Source organism: Eleutherodactylus coqui, chromosome 10 (assembly GCF_035609145.1).
Source record: "Eleutherodactylus coqui strain aEleCoq1 chromosome 10, aEleCoq1.hap1, whole genome shotgun sequence".
Classification (NCBI taxonomy): domain Eukaryota; kingdom Metazoa; phylum Chordata; class Amphibia; order Anura; family Eleutherodactylidae; genus Eleutherodactylus; species Eleutherodactylus coqui.
The window spans coordinates 29361826-29379695 of NC_089846.1; the positions used below are offsets into that span (position 1 = coordinate 29361826).

At 46.9% G+C, this 17870-nt stretch overlaps 1 protein-coding gene across 1 annotated transcript; it reads right to left on the reverse strand.

The window, feature by feature from the left end:
• Positions 1–10914: 10914 nt before the first annotated feature.
• On the reverse strand, positions 10915–17129 carry HSPA5 (heat shock protein family A (Hsp70) member 5). The gene is made up of 9 exons (XM_066580752.1): positions 16989–17129; positions 15814–15992; positions 14109–14340; positions 13600–13734; positions 13380–13492; positions 12908–13298; positions 12517–12754; positions 11971–12138; positions 10915–11809 (listed from the first exon to the last, which is right to left on the reverse strand). Exons 2-9 carry the CDS (start codon positions 15936–15938, stop codon positions 11250–11252), a joined length of 1962 nt encoding a protein of 653 aa, XP_066436849.1. The 5' UTR covers positions 15939–15992; positions 16989–17129; the 3' UTR covers positions 10915–11249.
• Positions 17130–17870: the final 741 nt, after the last annotated feature.

Here is a 17870-nt window from a genome sequence, read left to right on the forward strand (position 1 = left end):
GGCCTCGGCTTCACGCATCCTGGCCCCGGTCCTGGCTGGCTCCGGCTTCACGCGTCCTGGCTGGCTCCGGCCCCGGCTTCACGCGTACTGGCTGGCTCCTGCCCCGGCTTCACGCATCCTGGCTGGCTCCTGTCCTGGCTTCACGCGTCCTGGCTGGCTCCTGTCCTGGCTTCACGCGTCCTGGCTGGCTCCAGCTTCACGCGTCCTGGCTGGCTCCAGCCCCGGCTTCACGTGTCCTGGCTGGCTCCGGCCCCGGCTTCACGCGTCCTGGCTGGCTCCTGCCCCGGCTTCACGCGTCCTGGCTGGCTCCGGCCCCAGCTTCACGCATCCTGGCTGGCTCCTGTCCCTGCTTTACGCGTCCTGGCTGGCTCCGGCCCCGGCTTCAAGCGTCCTGGCTGGCTCCGGCCCCGGCTTCACGCGTCCTGGCTCTGGCCCCGGCTTAACACGTCCTGGCCCCGGCCCCGGCTTCACGCGTCCTGGCTCCGGCCCCGGCTTCACGCGTCCTGGCTCCGGCTTCACGCGTCCTGGCTCCGGCTCCGGCTTCACGCGTCCTGGCTCCGGCCCCGGCTTCACGCGTCCTAGCTCTAGCCCCGGCTTCAGGCGTCCTGGCTCCGGCCCCGGCTTCAGGCGTCCTGGCTCCTGCCCCGGCTTTAGGCGTCCTGGCTCCGGCTTCAAGCATCCTGGCTCCTGCCCCGCTTCACGCATCCTGACTCCGGCCCCGGCTTCAGGCGTCCTGGCTCTGGTCCGGCTTCAGGCGTCCTGGCTCCAGCCCCGGCTTCAGGCGTCCTGGCTCTGGCCCTGGCTTCAGGCGTCTTGACTCCGGCCCCGGCTTCAGGCGTCCTGGCCTCGGCTTCACGCGTCCTGCTTCCGGCCCCGGCTTCACGCTTCCTGGCCCCAGTCCTGGCTGGCTCCGGCCCCGGCTTCACGCGTCCTGGCTGGCTCCTGCCCCGGCTTCACGCGCCCTGGCTGGCTCCGGCTTCACGCGTCCTGGCTGGCTCCGGCTTCACGCGTCCTGGCTGGCTCCAGCCCCGGCTTCACGTGTCCTGGCTGGCTCCGGCCCGGCTTCACGTGTCCCGGCCCCTCCGGCTTTAGGCTACCTCCCTCGGCCCCTCCGGCTTTAGGCGACCTCCCCCGGCCCCCTGGCCCCGGCTTTAGCCAACCTCCCTCGATCGTCCGGCCCCGGCTTTAGGCGACCTCCCTCGGCCCTCCGGCCCCGGCTTTAGGCGACCTCCCTCGGCCCCTTGCCTCTGTCTACTATAGCTTTATAGTAAACCGCTGTGAGTCAGTGTTCACACATGGCGTATTTTGTTTTTTTGGAGATGTAAAATACATGGTGCCCAGATGCGCACATTCCCTATAAAATCAGGTCGAAGATCATTTCTAAAATATCGATCAGTTTTGTCCTGATAATCAAAGCAAGTAACACGTCATACAGGTGTCTTTGCTGAAATTTTTGGGGGATACAATGGTGCAGTTCTGAACTTCACCACTCGCCCCCGGCTACACGATGTGTGAACAAGGCCTCAGCACTGAGTAAAGAGCTACATACCTGGATCTGTCCTCGTCAAGCTGTCCTGCTGAAGTGACACCAGATGGTTCTGGTTTAGAACTTTCACATTCTGCACCAATTATGATGTCATGTACTCTCTATGATGTCATGTACCCTGTGAAATCATGTGAATTGTGATGTCATCATACGTTCTACTGCAGTTGTTTTTTTCATATGTTTTTTAACCTAATATACAGTACACTCCCTGACCCTAATAGCTCACAATCTAATATACAGTACACGTATCATTCTATGTGAAATGGGAAGCATTTACACTTAGTGAGAATGTCACGATCAAATGAAGTTTTTTGTGCTGAAAAGTCAGCGATTAATGAGAAGTGAAAGAATAGTAAACAATTTTTTTGCATTTACATGAGACAATTATCACTCAATTTCATTCGTTTGAATGCATTTTCACCAATAATTGTCCCGTGTAAATGGCCCTTTCAGAGACCAAAAAGTTCACACGTTGGCGCACAAGATGTGTCAGAAAATCTACACAAAATCCCTGCGGAAATCGACATTGGTGCGGGTTTTGATGCAGACTTTCCGTTACGGTCCTGCTACGGACATTACACAGCTAATCCGCCCGATGTGAACATGCCCTTATAGAAGGCAAATAGAAGCTTTTCCAGGTTTTTTCATAGATATTAATATATTTTATGCTTTTTCCGTCCCGCTGACACCGCACCCGCTTCTTCTCACCACTCCTAGCAGAGATATTGAGATATGTCACCATCCACCCATAATACAATTCATGCCGTCCCCCACGCTGGCACACGGCACCATGTACAATGATTACACAGACTTGGCATAAATGATCGGACGGCGGTCTGAAAAGAGTCAGATTGTCAGACCCTCAGACCATGCACGGACCTCACCGGCAGACCCCACTGAGTATAAATCCTGCTCTCAGAGTGGGCTGCATAAGATCCAAAATCCCTTCTTTCCTGCTCACAAACTAGGGGGGAGTCTAGACGGGGCAAATTTGCCAAAGAATTCATGTGCGGTACCTTCACACGGAAATTCTGTAGCGTTAACAGTAGCAGCAAAGTGAATGAGAGTTTGAAAATCTCATCCACAAGCTGCGGAAATCGACATGCGGTGCGGAATTCAATTGCATCATGTCAATTTTATTGCTGTTTCCGCTGTGGAATTCACTGTGACAGTACTGGTGTATTTTGACGCCACTGGAAGCTAGGGTTTCACAGGGCTTCCATGGAGGAACGCCCCTGTCACACCCCTTACAGATTGGATGAGTCAATGAAATTGTGAAAATCGGTTAAGCCATGACACTCCAATTTCCCTCGCACCCGCACACTCCCCAGTTCTTATTCATTTTGGGTGAGAAAGAATGTTGTGGATTCGTTTAAATTACTTAATATAAAGATAAAAATGATCTGCGATGATGATTTTATTAGTAACTAGCTTGTAACCCGCGACTTCGTCCACGTGGACCTTAGATTGCTCCAATGCCTCTGACACTCAGCATCTGACATCTGACGTGCCTAAATTTGCTCTAGGGTTTTCCGTAGCTCTAAGAGACTCGTGACGTTCAGCATCTAGGGTTCGGTGGACCTGACATTGCTTCATTGTATCTTCGCGTGACGATCGGCATCTAGGGTTTGCTGGACCTGAGATTGCTCTAATGTCTCTGTAGCTCTAAGAGACGCATGACACTCATAATCTAAAGGCCGACGGGCCTTAGCCTGCTCCGGGGTCTCTACTGTTTTAAGAGCAGCTTGTCTTTCATCTTGTTGATGCCTTCTTGCCTCAGATTCTTGGGTTGTAGTAATTTTCGCAGCTTGAGCTGCGCTAGAGCTTTGCACTAAATCTGATTTGCGCAGCATATTAAAAGAAAACCAAAAAATGGATAGGAAATACGAATATCAAAAGGAAACCATTTCTTAGTTAAAATGAAAGCTGCGCTGTGATTGGTTGCTATGGGCAACACAGATTTTCTTTAAAATCTTAATTAGAGATGAGCGAGCATACTCGGTAAGGCGATTTACTTGAGAGAGCATCGCCTTTTTCGAGTACCTGCTGGCTCGTCCCTGAAGATTCGGGGGGGTTGCGGGAGGTTAGGAGGGGATCGGGAGGGAGAGATCTCTCTCACGCTCCTCTCCGCTCCACCCCCACGGCCCCCCCGAATCTTTAGGGACGAGCCAGCAGATACTTGAAAAAGGCGATGCTCTCTCAATAAATCGCCTTACCGAGTATGCTCGCTCATCTCTAATCTTAATTCATGCTAATCTGTCTTTCATTCAAGTTTTAATCCCGGGCAACACGGGGTATCCCTGCTAGCTTAATAATCACATGTGAGCGGTAAGTAAGTCTGCCCGTTTGGGGAGGCTTAGCTTATGATGTGCACTCCCTTCCCCTCTGCCGGACTTAATAATCACATATTTGCGGCAAAGATGTCCGTCCTCACGTGTCTGCCCATTTGTGTAGGCATGGCTTATGATGTGCACCCGCCTCCCCTCCACCACACTGCGGCTCAGAGCTGCGCCTGCTCATCACCAAATAAATCTATCTTGTCGCGCTTCCTAGAGATCCCTATACATTTTTGGGATATAATGTAGCCTATATCCTTCCTCAAGATGCAAGCCATCCCACTGCCAAATTTCACCAAAATCACTTCAACGGTTTAGCCGTGAAAAAGGTAACAGACAGACAGAGTTACTTTCATATTCATAATATTAGCATGAATTTCTAATCCAGTGTCAGCCCTCAGCAGACATTAGGATTTCCCTGTGTAGCTCCGATGTCAGAGGCTCTTCTGTATACTGTAACAGACGTATGCAGAGCTGCCTCCAACATTGGACTTGTGCAGGGAAATATTTATGTCAGACGAGGTCCAAAACTGGATTGGAAAGGGCTTAAATGGAATTTTCAATTTTTCAGATCATTTTTGGTACAAATTATATATTTAAAAAAAAAACAACTCACCTTTCTTCTGCTGCGTGGCTCCACCATCACAGCAGCTGTCACATGGTTGTTTACTAGAGATGAGCGCGCATGCTCGGTTAGAGCAATTACTCGAACGAGCATCGCTTTTTTCGAGTAACTGCCTACTCGTCCGAAAAGATTCTGGGGGCGAGGGGGAAAGAGACGTCCCTCCTGCTCCCCCCCGCCGGCCCCCGAATCTTTTCGGACCAGTAGGCAGTTACTCGAAAAAAGCGATGCTCGTTCGAGTAATTGCCCTAACCGAGCATGCTCGTTCATCTCTATTATTGTTTACCCACCCCATCCCTTTAACCTGCTGGGGGTTTAAACATTAGAAACCCACTTGACAGATTTATGAGACATCACCAGGCCAGAAGACCGAGTGACATTACCTGGCAGATACCATGGTGCTTCGGCGAGTATATTGCTTTAACACAGTTTTGGCAATGGGGGGCATAAAACCTCATAAAAGAGTTAGAGGGGCTTTCTGAGTTATTTTATTTAGTTTTGGGTCTTGCCCCTGCCAAGTGCCAAAAACTGTATGGAATAAATATACTACCTGCAGCTCCTGGTTGCCGTGGCATCTGACAGGTGATGTCCTGTAGCCCTCTCACGTGGGCTTCTACATTAGAAGCCCCTGGCAGGTACGTGGCATTCTCTGTGCCGTCACTGTTGGACCTTCTTTTGGCTGCCGTGGTTATGTTGGTAAACAATTCAGGTGATAGCTGGAGGGCTTGTAAATGGGAGACAGGGGGAGCATCATGCCGGCAAGAGGTGAGAAATGTGTTTTTTTTTCTGTACTGCCACTAATTCCCTTGGAAAAACCCCTTTAAGTTGGACAACCCCTTCAATTTTTAATTTATGGAACTGCAATTTCATATAAAGAAACAAATGGCTGAACTATGTACAGACATATTACGGACTCCCCCCTTCCCCAGTGAGGTTCATGCTGCAGCCAGTTAGTTGAGAGTCTTTTTTCATGACTAGGGTAGTATCTAGAAGTAATTCTACCCCTACAGGAAAGGCCTACATAAGTACCCTTCATTATACAGAGTTCAATATAACTAAGGGCCCATTACAGCCTATGATGCTGGTCACACGGACCGTTACAGCATGTCCTATTCTGGTCCATATCATGGGTGAGAATAGGACATGCAATGCCCACTGTTCACAGAGAACAGGCAGGTGCCTTGCGTGCTGTCTGATGTGAGCTGTGCTCTAGAATCTCAGGCCAACTTGCATGTGGGCATCGGAATGTACGAGGGGCTGCTGATAAGTCTTTGTGTTCTTTTTTTGTTTCTATGGTAACGAATGTTATATCACATGAAAGCCTTATGTGTTTAATATATGTTTTCTAAATTTTGTGTTTGTAGCTTATGGCAACAGTGATCTAGGCACGCGGGAAAACAACATGGCGGAGTCTAAGGCGATATTTACAGCAAATGAGAGCAGAGGAGTGATAAAATTCTTGTTTCTGCAAGGAAAGTCCGCGAAGGATATTCATGGTGATATGTCGCAGACATTGGGGGATCAATGCCCTTCATATTCTACGGTTAAGAACTGGGTTGCCAAATTTAAAACTGGCCACTTCAGCACCAATGATGAGGAACGTCCTGGATGACTGGGAGAGGTTGTTGTTCCAGAGATCGTCGATGCTTCGCACAACTTCATACTGGAGAATCGGCCAATTTCAGCTAAAGGAATAGCAGACATCATGGGGATTTCTAGTGAACGTGTTTGTGTCTTTATCCATGAACATCTGAACATGAAGAAGTTATCTGCAAAGTGGATCCCCAAATGTTTGACAACAGATCAGAAAAGCCTGTGAGTGAAAACTTCCCGGTCCATTTGTCAGCGTTTCCGGACTGATGAGAACTTCCTGGATGGACTGGTCACTATGGATGAGACCTGGATTTATTTGTATGACCCTGAAACCAAGGAGCAGTCAAAGGAGTGGAGGCACAGAGGTTCTTCTCGCCAAAAGAAGTTCAGGGTGCAAAACTCAGCCACTAAGGTGATGGCGTCTATGTTCTGGGATAAGGAGGCCGTGCTGCTAGTGGACTACGTTCAAAATGGTTCCACCATCAATGCAAGGTATTACATTGAACGTTTGGACCAATTGAAGGCAGCTCTGAAGGCCAAAAGGTGCGGCAAGCTGTCCAAAGGAATCTTGTTCCCGCAAGACAACGCCTCCGCTCACACTGCACAAGCGCCCACAGAAAAACTAGTGGAGCTAGGCTTCCAGCTGGTTGACCACCCACCTTATTCACCAGATCTAGCGCCCTCCGACTATCATCTATTTCCAAACCTGAAAAAACACCTCAAGGGGACCAAATTTCACACCATTTCTGATGCCATGGCTGCTACGGATGACTGGTTTGAGGCACAACCGAAATCCTTCTTTTTGCAAGGCTTACAGAACTTGGAATATCGATGTAAGAAGTGTGTTGGCATCAGTGGAGAGTATGTGGAATAAATATAAAGTTTCATCTTGAGTGGACACTTGCAGTACAATACTTGTGTTAAACGATTGGCCCCAATATACCGCAGGACATGCTCAGAGTTGTAGTGTTCTAGGAGCTGGGGCACTACAGCTTGTTAAAACTTTATTGTTATACTAAGACTAGTTTCACATCTGCGTTGGAAACTCAATTTCGTCCAGATCCGGCTAAAAGTACCGGAAGTAAAAGCTCCACATGCAGCACTTTTTCTTCCATCCAAAAGCAGTGGAGCTGGGCATAAAGCAGACAGTCTTTATTATAGTCAGCGGGTTCCATCCAGAGATGGAACTGTTCGGCCGCAGGAATTACCTCTTCCTGCCCCCCAAACATAGCTGTAAAGCTGAATTCCTGCCATAGATGTGAAACCAGTAAGTAACAAGCTACAGCCACATCCTTGGGCACAGCTGGAAGAGGAAACTTACAAATCAATAACCAGTATCTAGTAATACATCATATACCCCTTCGTTTTATTCATACGGTGCAAGAGTTGTAGACTTTCTCAGATTCCATCTGGGCTTTGGTTTATATGGGCACTATGAATGAGTAAATCTACGGCCACATGGGCAAGAGGTGCCTTTTCTGGGAACACGATGTGCTGTTCTTGTAGACGTATGACTGTCAAGTCTCTGACTTAGAAGCCCTCTGGGGAGAATACTACCGATGTATCATCAGGAAAGGTCATCAATAGCTGATCGGCTGGGTCCATCGCTTGGGACCTCAACCGATCAGCTGAGCGGGCACATGCCGTCAGCACCGCAATAACACTGAGGTCGGAGCGGAATTCTCTATGCCGACCTTCATGGAGTGGCCAGCGCTTGTAACTGCAGGCATGGCTCTTTTTGATATTAACGCAATTTCATGTTTTATGGATGCCATTGTTGGTCAAATACATTGTTCATGCCAGCCAGATCATTGAGTTTGTTTTCCTATTGATGACCTATTCTCCCTTTGTCCCCATTGAAACCAATGTGAGTAATTCTAGGATACATCTGACTCCACCTGCACTGACAGCGGGCTAGAAGATCAGCAGCATCCCCACAGATGTAGTAGTTTTGAAAAAGCATGCCGTTACAGTAAGGCTATAGTTACGTGGCTTTGGCTGCCCGACACATAGTCCTGACCATCTAATGAAAGTGGTTTCATTGCAACACTTACTGGAAATGCATCAGGTTTATAGTTCTGGTAAGTGTCATGTCACCTTGTGGGTTGCGATATGACCATGTTACAATGCTGGCAAACATAGCTCAGCCATAGATAGCAACGCAGCCCAAGCCTTACAAAACCTGAAGTTATCTAACCTGTAAGGGTTTGAAGGTGATGACGTTCTATGTGGCATCACTACCCTGTCTCCCTGAAAATAAGACATAGCATGATTTTCCAGAATTTTTGAGGATGCAAAATGTTTCAGGTTTTTTGAGGATGCCTGAAATATAAGCCCTACTCCAAAATTAAGCCCTGCTAACAGTTAATTAATAAAGTCAATTTAAATAGTGTCCAGGCAGCTATACATGTAAAAAAGTAAACCTTTAACAAAAAATTTTTTATAAGACACTGTCTTATTTTCAGGGAAACAGTAATACACACACGTGTTAAAAAAAAAAAAAAAAAAAAAAAAAAGCTTGTACCGATATACGTTTGATTCTACTGAATGCTTGATTAGCTAGTCTAGTTTTTTTTTTTAGATCCTGGCAAGTTATGCCTTGAGTTTACCAACCAGTTTCCGCTTATGGTGGGATTACAGCGTGCGTCACATTTTTTAGGCTTCATTCACGTTTTGTGGCTGTAGCTAGTTTACATCATTTGCCAAGATCAGTTTTAGGCAGCCTGCACACGAGCCGGTCGGAGTCCCGCAGCGGAATTCAGCCCTGGAAGCAGTGGCATCCGCACATACCTGCCTTTTTTTCTTCAGCTGTACTGCGGACGGTCCGCATGGCTTGCCATCGGACATGCACAGTACAGATTTTTTTTAAACTCCTGCTTTTTCTGCACCATCGCTAGGTGAGGACATGATATCCGTGACCTTTCCACAAGGTCATTTGCAGAAGGGCTGCAGATCATACAGCTTCCATTGACCTCACTGAAGGCTACCCATGGAGAGAAAAAAAAAGTTGCGATTTTTCCTTCGCGAGCAGAAACCTCAATTAGTTTCCGCTTGTGTGCAGGAAGAATCACTTTTCCATAGCATGCTGTGGGTGGGATCTACTGCGTAATCCAGGTGGATGCCCGCTCAAGATTCCACAAAGCAAATCAGTCCGTGTGCAAACAGCCTAACTGCGATTTTAGAAGGCCACAGCAGGAGGTACAGTGGTGGCCAAAAGTGGACTGACAGACTGGTTTTCACAAAGTTTGCGACTTCAATGTTTAGCTCTTTTAGACTGCTTTCACATCAGGGGTTCTGGTTTTTCTGCTGTGTTTGGGATGCAGGAAAAGCGAAGCCCCTTGGCACATGGGATTCATCTTATGACGCAACAGTGCTGAATGGACTCAATTGACTAACAGGGTCCATTTGGTTTCCATTCAGCTGTCCAGTGCTTTGTGGACCAAAATGCACTGCATGCAGCACTTTCTTTTTTTGTGCTGGAACCTCCAAAACTGAGGTTCCTGCGCAGATGTGAAAGTGGACTTGACTACATTCACATGGGTGAGCAAAATAGGACATTTGTCAAAATGCACTCCCCCATGCCGAAGCGTAGAATTTTCCATTTATAAATGCTTCACATCGCCTCTATGCAATTACGATCCTCATGCGTCTCAGATTCCAAGTGTTCCCTATTGATGGCGATGGGAAACATTGCACGGCCTGCGATGTCTCTTAAAGTAACATTGAAAACAATGGGTGAGGCATTAAAGGGACCACAGATTTGTATGATGGGGGACACCCAAAATAGCCTTGCAGGCCACATGTGCACCCCCTTCTCTAGATGGTGTGAAATAGGAGAAGCTCGCTTAGTGCCCCCCTGGTGATTTAAAGCGCCCAAGTCGAACTCTAAAGTATATTTATACTGAAACAGCATTTTAGTATGCATACACGGGTGCAATGTGAGCAGCTGTCCCAGGTCCATGCTGCCCACTGATCAGGCAACATGAACCTGGTGCCAGGTAAGGGTGCTTCTGCATGGGACGGTCTGTTGAACAACAGCTGCCCGACAGGTTGTCCCAGCAATAATCTTGCGTAAAAGCACAGAAACCGGCATTGCTGACTAAACGAAGGTGGAACTGGCTGCCCTCCGCCATTCATAGCAAGCAGGCAGTAGTTTATAAACTAACAAGCGAGCGTTTACACAGAACAATATGTCGTTTGCAGAAACTGAACAAACTAGAAGTGAAAGACTTGTCGGTCAGTCGGTACATGCATTTACACTAATCATTCTGATCCTTACTGCTCCTTAAATTAATCTGAGCGTATAATTGCCACATCTGTTCTTCTATTGAGAGCCTGAAATTATGACTTGAGCAAAGGGCATGCTGGGAGTTTAGTTTTAGGTAGTTTTGGAAGATGGAAATCCTTCCCATATGCTTTATTGGGAGTGAGCAAACTACCCCTACTAAGAGTGCTTCCTCTAAGACGCTGTAGTCAAAATAGCACCCCAAAGTTTGTTACACATGTCCCTTAAATATGAAAGCATCAGATGAATGTTACCTTGCAGAGTTCCCCCACTCCAGTCCTCAAGGACCCCCAACAGGTTATGCTTTCATGAAATCCTGTAGTAAGAACACCTGTGACCATGTCTGAGGCACCAGTAATCCCATCACCTGTGCAACACTGAGGAAATCCTAACATGACCGGTGGGGGCGGGCCCTGAGGGCTGGCTGTTGGGAAACACTGGTCTAGAGCCTTGAGTTATTCCTCCTCATGATATAACTAATGTAGCGAGTGTGTTGGGGAAGTGAAAGTTAAAATAAAGTCAGGTACATAACTTATTTATCAAACATTTATTGTGGTCAATGATGGTAGAAAAAAGTTCTACATAGAATGACGACCAGGTTTTCTGTTCTTCAAATAAATAAAACATCTGTGCAACTCTTAAACTGCACCGTACCCTCCCTCCGAGAATACCAGAGCCCACCCCCCTGGGGAAGAAACCCAACAAAAGTAATGATCCACGTGAACAACTGCTAATGAAAAGCAGTAAACAGCCATAATGGCTTATCTCCACTGCGAAGTGAAGAATCCACAAGAACGTTAGTTTTCTGCGTTCAAATATTCTCTCAGATAGTTCTTGAGTCCAGTATTTACAACGTTTTACTCGAGCCTATAACTCATCCTTCTCAGGCTCTTCTCCTTCAGGAGGGGGTGCGCCTGCTCCACCATATAGTTTACCAACAATTGGTTGGACAACTTCTTCCAATTCCTTCTTTTTAGCTTTGAACTCTTCTATGTCTGCGTCTTGATGACTTTCCAACCATTCAATCTTTTCTTCTACTGCTTTTTCAATGGTTTCTTTATCTTCGGAGGATAACTTGCCACCAAGCTTCTCCTTATCACCTATCTGGTTTTTCAGTGAATAAGCATAGCTCTCAAGCTCATTTCGAGAGTCGATCCTCTCCTTGAGTTTCTTATCATCTTCGGCAAATTTCTCAGCATCGTTAACCATCCTCTCAATTTCCTCTGGCGTTAATCGGTTCTGGTCATTTGTAATTGTGATCTTGTTTTTGTTGCCTGTACCCTTATCTTCTGCTGTTACTCGTAAGATACCATTAACGTCGATTTCAAATGTAACTTCGATCTGAGGAACACCACGAGGAGCTGGAGGAATGCCAGTAAGGTCGAATGTGCCAAGAAGATGGTTATCTTTAGTCAGTGGACGCTCACCTACAAGAAGAGCAAGCAAATTGTTTGAAACCAAGAATATTAGTGCCATCACCCTACTTATCCAGTAGTATCCAAATATGCATGAGCATCCAGAAAGCCACCATGTTGACTTCAATGGCTGTACAATATACTACCACCATCTATAGATCAGAATACCTTACCTTCATAGACCTTGATAGTGACAGTAGGCTGGTTATCAGAGGCTGTAGAGAAGATCTGGGACTTCTTTGTAGGCACAACAGTATTTCTGGGGATGAGTTTAGTCATGACGCCACCAACCGTTTCAATGCCAAGAGTCAGAGGACAGACATCAAGCAGGACCAAGTCACCTGTAAAGAACATACATTTAAATAATTGGTTCACCCTGACTAAAGGGTCTTCTACACAGCAGAGAGTCAGCCCATTGCAACGAGTGTTGTTGCCAAATACCATGTCAATCAGCACACAGACTGGCAAAGGATGGCTGTTATGCAGGATGATGAATGAGCGTTAGAGTTAGTCATCATGTGCAGCACATCTTCCCATTTACACGTGGAGATGCATTGCCAGTGATCATTTTATGCCACAAGTGACCCAATGAATGATTTGAGCATACTCAGGTGGGCTGAGTGGCATAAACATTTATGCCTTATGTTTATGTAAAAGGGTCTTAACCTCGATTCTTCATGAAGAAAAAAAACCACTAAGGATCCCCTACATTTACTTACCAGTGTCCTGGTCTCCAGAAAGTACTCCCGCCTGTACAGCAGCACCATAAGCCACAGCCTCATCAGGGTTGATGCCACGGGATGGTTCTTTGCCATTGAAGAATTCCTTCACCAACTGTTGGATTTTGGGAATACGCGTGGATCCTCCTACCAGCACAATTTCATCAATGTCAGATTTCTTCAGATCAGCATCCTCCAACACTTTCTGGACTGGTTTCATTGTAGAACGGAAGAGGTCCTACAAGGAGTTAGAGAAGAAGTTTAGCATAGTCTTCACCAATTTCAGTGTTGAACTATTTTTAAACCAAGGAATTCAGCTCAGCTTACAAAGTTGTAGAGTAAATACTTAGATTTCAAGATCTGTTCTGATCACTAGTATTGGGTTGCTTACCATGTTCAGCTCCTCAAACTTGGCACGGGTTAGGGTTTCAGAGAAGTCTTCTCCCTCAAAGAAAGATTCAATCTCAATTCTGGCCTGATGTTGAGAAGATAGAGCTCTCTTAGCCTTCTCCACTTCACGACGCAACTTCTGCACTGCCCTGTTATCCTTGCGGACATCTTTGCCAGTTTTCTTCTTGTAAAGTTTGATAAAGTGCTCCATGACACGCTGGTCGAAGTCTTCTCCTCCCAGATGGGTATCTCCATTTGTGGCAACTACTTCAAATACACCATTATCAATGGTAAGCAAGGACACGTCAAAGGTCCCACCACCCAGATCGAATACGAGGATGTTCTTCTCTCCTTCCTTCTTGTCTAGGCCATAAGCAATGGCAGCTGCAGTTCTGAAAACCAAAACACCAGTTTAGTACAGAATCCATGGCCAAAACCATAAAGGCCACCAAGGAACAGTAAGGGATACTTACGGCTCATTGATGATTCTCATCACGTTCAGGCCAGCAATAGTTCCAGCATCTTTAGTGGCTTGACGCTGAGCATCATTAAAGTAAGCAGGTACAGTGACAACCGCATGAGTAACCTAGGACAGAAAAGACAAGTTAGGACCATGTTTAAGCAAAGGAAGGGGGGGGGGGGGGGGGTTAGAGCAGCTTGTAGAGCCGTACTTTAGGTCAGTGCTACACCCACCTTCTTGCCAAGATAAGCTTCAGCAGTCTCCTTCATTTTGGTCAAAACCATAGCAGAGATTTCCTCTGGGGCAAAGGTCTTCCTTTGTTCTCCAACATCTACTTCAATGTAGGGCTTAGTTTTCTTTTCTGCAACCTAGTGGATGAAATACAAAATCTTGTAAGAAGTGAAAATCATCATTTATCTACTTCAAGTTATAGTTCTGTCGGTGCCAAGAAAGATTGTCAGAGTAGTCAAGATTTAGAAACCGCCTAGGGCTTACTTAAACTGAACTATATCTACCACAGACTTCATAAGAAAGCATTGATGCCCATAAGGCCAACACTTCCATCAACAGGCACATGTTTAAGAGTCACGAGGGTCCCAGCAAATCAATCCAATAGGACATGGATGTTAATATGAAAATTGTTTAAAGGATTGTGAGCCATCATGGCTACTATACAAATGAAGCACTAAGAAGTTTTTATCTACAGTTAGAAACCCCATGTAGCATAGATCCCAAAACTTGCCTTAAATGGCAGATATTTTATGTCCTGCTGAACTGAAGGGTCATTCCAAGTGCGACCGATAAGACGCTTGGCATCAAACACCGTGTTCTCAGGGTTGGACGTCAGCTGATTTTTGGCAGCATCTCCAATCAATCGTTCACTTTCCGGAGTGAAGGCCACATAGGATGGGGTGATTCTGTTACCCTGGTCATTGGCGATAATCTCTACACGGCCATTCTTGAACACACCAACACTGGAGGAAAAAAAAAAAACCCTTGTTAAAAACCAAATCAATGACCAGACAATAAGAAGTAACTTTGTTTGAGTGGTATAGATTGAAGGGGTTGTGTGGTTTCAAATTAAGGATATTTTACTATACATTATCTCCATCATACCCCCTTGCCTCTGATCCTGTGGGGCACCACTAACTGGCTCCTGCTGCTCTGTCCCATACTCTTAGCTTCAGCCAAGCGTTCAGAAGGTGACTCTGCAGCCTCTAATTGGCTGCAGTGGTCATCGGACTTCCTGCAGCAGTGGAGCGAGTAAGTGCTTGTGTGTACCAGAGGCAGGAGTATAGTACTTTTTTTTATTTTAACTCATTCCTGGTCATCGCATCTTTTCAAGACGAAGGCACATGACCATTTAAGATTGCATAGTGTATACCACATATAACATTCAGGAAAAGATCCAACAGTCCGTTAAATGGTCTTATTTCCATACAGGCCATTTCTGTCTTGGGATGTGCTGCAGTACCAGACACAGCCCAATGACAAGTGTGGCACCATTTCTGGAAAGAGGACTACAAGTAACTGCAATACACCAAGTTATAAAGTCATGAAAACACGAGACGCGATCTGGAAGCTTTATGGCAGTTTCATACGGATGGAAGATATCACATGCAGATTTGACAGTAAATTCTTCATGTTTCCACTTTACAGCCGCTAGAACTGCGTTTTCCTTCCTGGACGAAGAGTCTGCAGCATTTCTGTACCCTTAAGATTTCCTTATGGCCATTTGGTTTTGTGCTACCCAGATACCTGTATAATCTGCTTTTGAAGCGCTCTTGCGTTGTACAAGTTAGATTTTTCCCTCAGCGCTGCACCACGAACGCCCTTGTTCTTGATCCTGCGTGTCATAGCAAACCCTACCCACACACCTCGGCTTTTACCCGCTGAGACCCCAGTGACTTACTGCACATGTGTCTTGAAGATAGTGACCCCCAGTGTCAGCTGACCTCAGGAGTAACGATGCTCAAGACGCATGCAGTATGTCACTGGAGTTAGGAGAGCCAATAGGCGCAGGTCAGGTTTGCTATGGCGCCTGTGCCGATTACAATGAAGTGAAATCTGCATGCCAATCAAGAACAGGGATGTGCCCAGTGCCTGTGCCAAGGGGGAATCGTCAGACTTATCAACTCGTACAGCGCAGGCATGCTTCAAAAGCAGATTTTAAGAGGTACCGGGGCACATAGTACGAAACCGAATAGCAATAAGAAAACCTCATTGTTAAAAGGTTTACCATGAATTGCATTATAAAAACCTGCGCGGTTCCCTTTAAAGCCAAAGTCTGTTCTAAACCTCTGCTTTAGAGGCCAAGTGCATGTACAACATACACCGAGCTCTTCCAATGCAAGGCATGCTTCACACCCTTCAACAAGTCACGCCGTTAATCACAGCTTCACCATTTCCATACTGTAATAACCTCCCACCATAAATCAGTAACCTACCAGGAATAGGTCGTCCCAAGATCAATCCCGACTACGGTGCCAACCTCTTCCCTCCTGTCGTCATCGTCGGCATAAGTGCCGGCCACCACCAGCAAGACAACTGCCAAGAGCTTCATTGTGACCATCAGACGATGTCTTCTCACCCCGATAAGAAAAGATCCCGCTCCGACAATAGTATCCTGTGGAAGAATGAAGAAATATATATAAGATGATAAGCAAATAATCAGGATATTATAAGTGATGCTATAAAACGCTGCATGGATGCAGCAAGGAAGCCGAGCCGACAGCAGTAGGCAGGCATAAAGAAGGGCGGAGCCACCGGCAGCCCTCCTCCCCAGCCAATGGAGACGCACGCTGATGAATCATGGGCGGCAGGAAGGAGGGAGAGAAGCTTCTAGAGAGACAGCAAGGTAACCATTCTTCCTTTGCAAAGAAGGGTGAGACCGAGAGCATCGTGTCCATGGAGAGACGACTACGGCCAGAGATCAGAAGCAGCGTGCCAAGGAGATCTAGCCAGAAGCACCGGACGCCCAAGGAGCTCAGCACATCTGCAAGAAGCATGCTACGTTACATTGCCCAAGGAAGACCTTAATAGAAGACGGACAGCCCCCGTTACAGATAATGGAATCCAGCCAATCATGGCAGTGGGGATTCCGTTCTGCTCCCATAATGCATCAGGAAACCCCTGACCACAAGGCAAGACGAGGAGCAAGAATAAGACGGTCCATCGATACCAAAACTAAGAAGTGACAGGAGACGATCCTGCTGATCAGCCATAGAATAGTCCTAAGGACATCAGTAATAATGAGACATCATTGCAAACTCCAGGGCCCCAGCACACCATCAAGGGCCCCAGCACACCATCAAGGGCCCCACCTAGTATAGCATCTGGCATCATAAGGGCCCCTTAGAACAGCTGCCACCAGTAAGCCTAGTCAATGGCTTCTATCACCCACTACCAATCAATGCCCATCATTAGACAAAGAGGGTAATGATTGGCATCCATCCTGCATAGAACAAACATGATGTGCCAACTACAGCACAATGAAACCATAAAAAGTCAATCGCCAGCATCAACAAGGCCACCAGAGGGCATCACCATCCACATTGCCATAGCAGTATACACAATTATAACCACCACCCCAAACCCCCCTCCAGCCATAGCGGGCACATACCGATCACAGGCCGCCGCCAACTGTCTCTGATTCTTCCTCTCTGCTCTTTTCGCCGGTTGCTGTCAGACTGACGTACCACGCGCCGCCGCCGTCCTTTTATACCTTCTCGACCGGCCAAAGTCGTGGAGCGCCGCTATTGGTGGGAGCGCCACGCGTTGGACTTCTCTGATTGGACGGCTCGTCCTAAGCTGTCGGCAGCGGATTCGTAGACGCTCTGATTGCGTAACTCCCCGCCCTGGATCTCCTTCGGATTCTTCTGACTCATAAGCCACGCCTCCACCTAGCTGAGGCGGCCAATGGAAAACCTCGTAGTGGCACTCGGGCAGCGGTGATTGGTTGGCTGGGATGTCAGTCGGTTGCGTATGGTTTCTGGAAGATTCAACCTCCTACTAGTTTCGTCAGAATGTCGTCAGGTTGCGGCCTGTTAGTGCATGCAATATGGGTGTAATTGTGAGGGGCCGGCGTGTGAGACATTCTAGTCACAGGAGTGTGTGGGGAATTACCCCCATTTACATAAACCTACTAATAAACTATCCATATCTGTTCATTCATTCATTCATTCTGAAGGGGCCTTATAGCAATACTGTTAAACATGGAATGAGAAAACAGTAATGTCACTTTCCTATAACTGTCACACAGTACAATGGTCGCCATAAGACTGTCTATATTAGACCGGTGACAGACAAGCGTATCGCCATACGTCTGTGGATCCGTATCGCAGATGACGCCACGGCCGTATGTCGGGATTTCACCCGTTTTTGTCGCTGTATGTATTATTTTCTACTGTACAAAAACTGATCAGTACTGCCCCAATAAAAATAATGGCAAAAACGGTAAAAACAGGTCGCGCTGCGTTTTTAAAAAATGACCGTGAAAAATATG

Excerpts from the sequence above, each read along its gene's own strand:
- HSPA5 (XM_066580752.1), bottom strand. The coding sequence starts at position 15,938 with ATGGTCACAATGAAGCTCTTGGCAGTTGTCTTGCTGGTGGTGGCCGGC. Across the intron at positions 13,735-14,108 it reads TAAAATATCTGCCATTTAAG|GTTGCAGAAAAGAAAACTAA; the intron begins GCAAGTTTTGGG and ends TTCATCCACTAG. Across the intron at positions 12,139-12,516 it reads TTCTGGAGACCAGGACACTG|GTGACTTGGTCCTGCTTGAT; the intron begins GTAAGTAAATGT and ends TGTTCTTTACAG.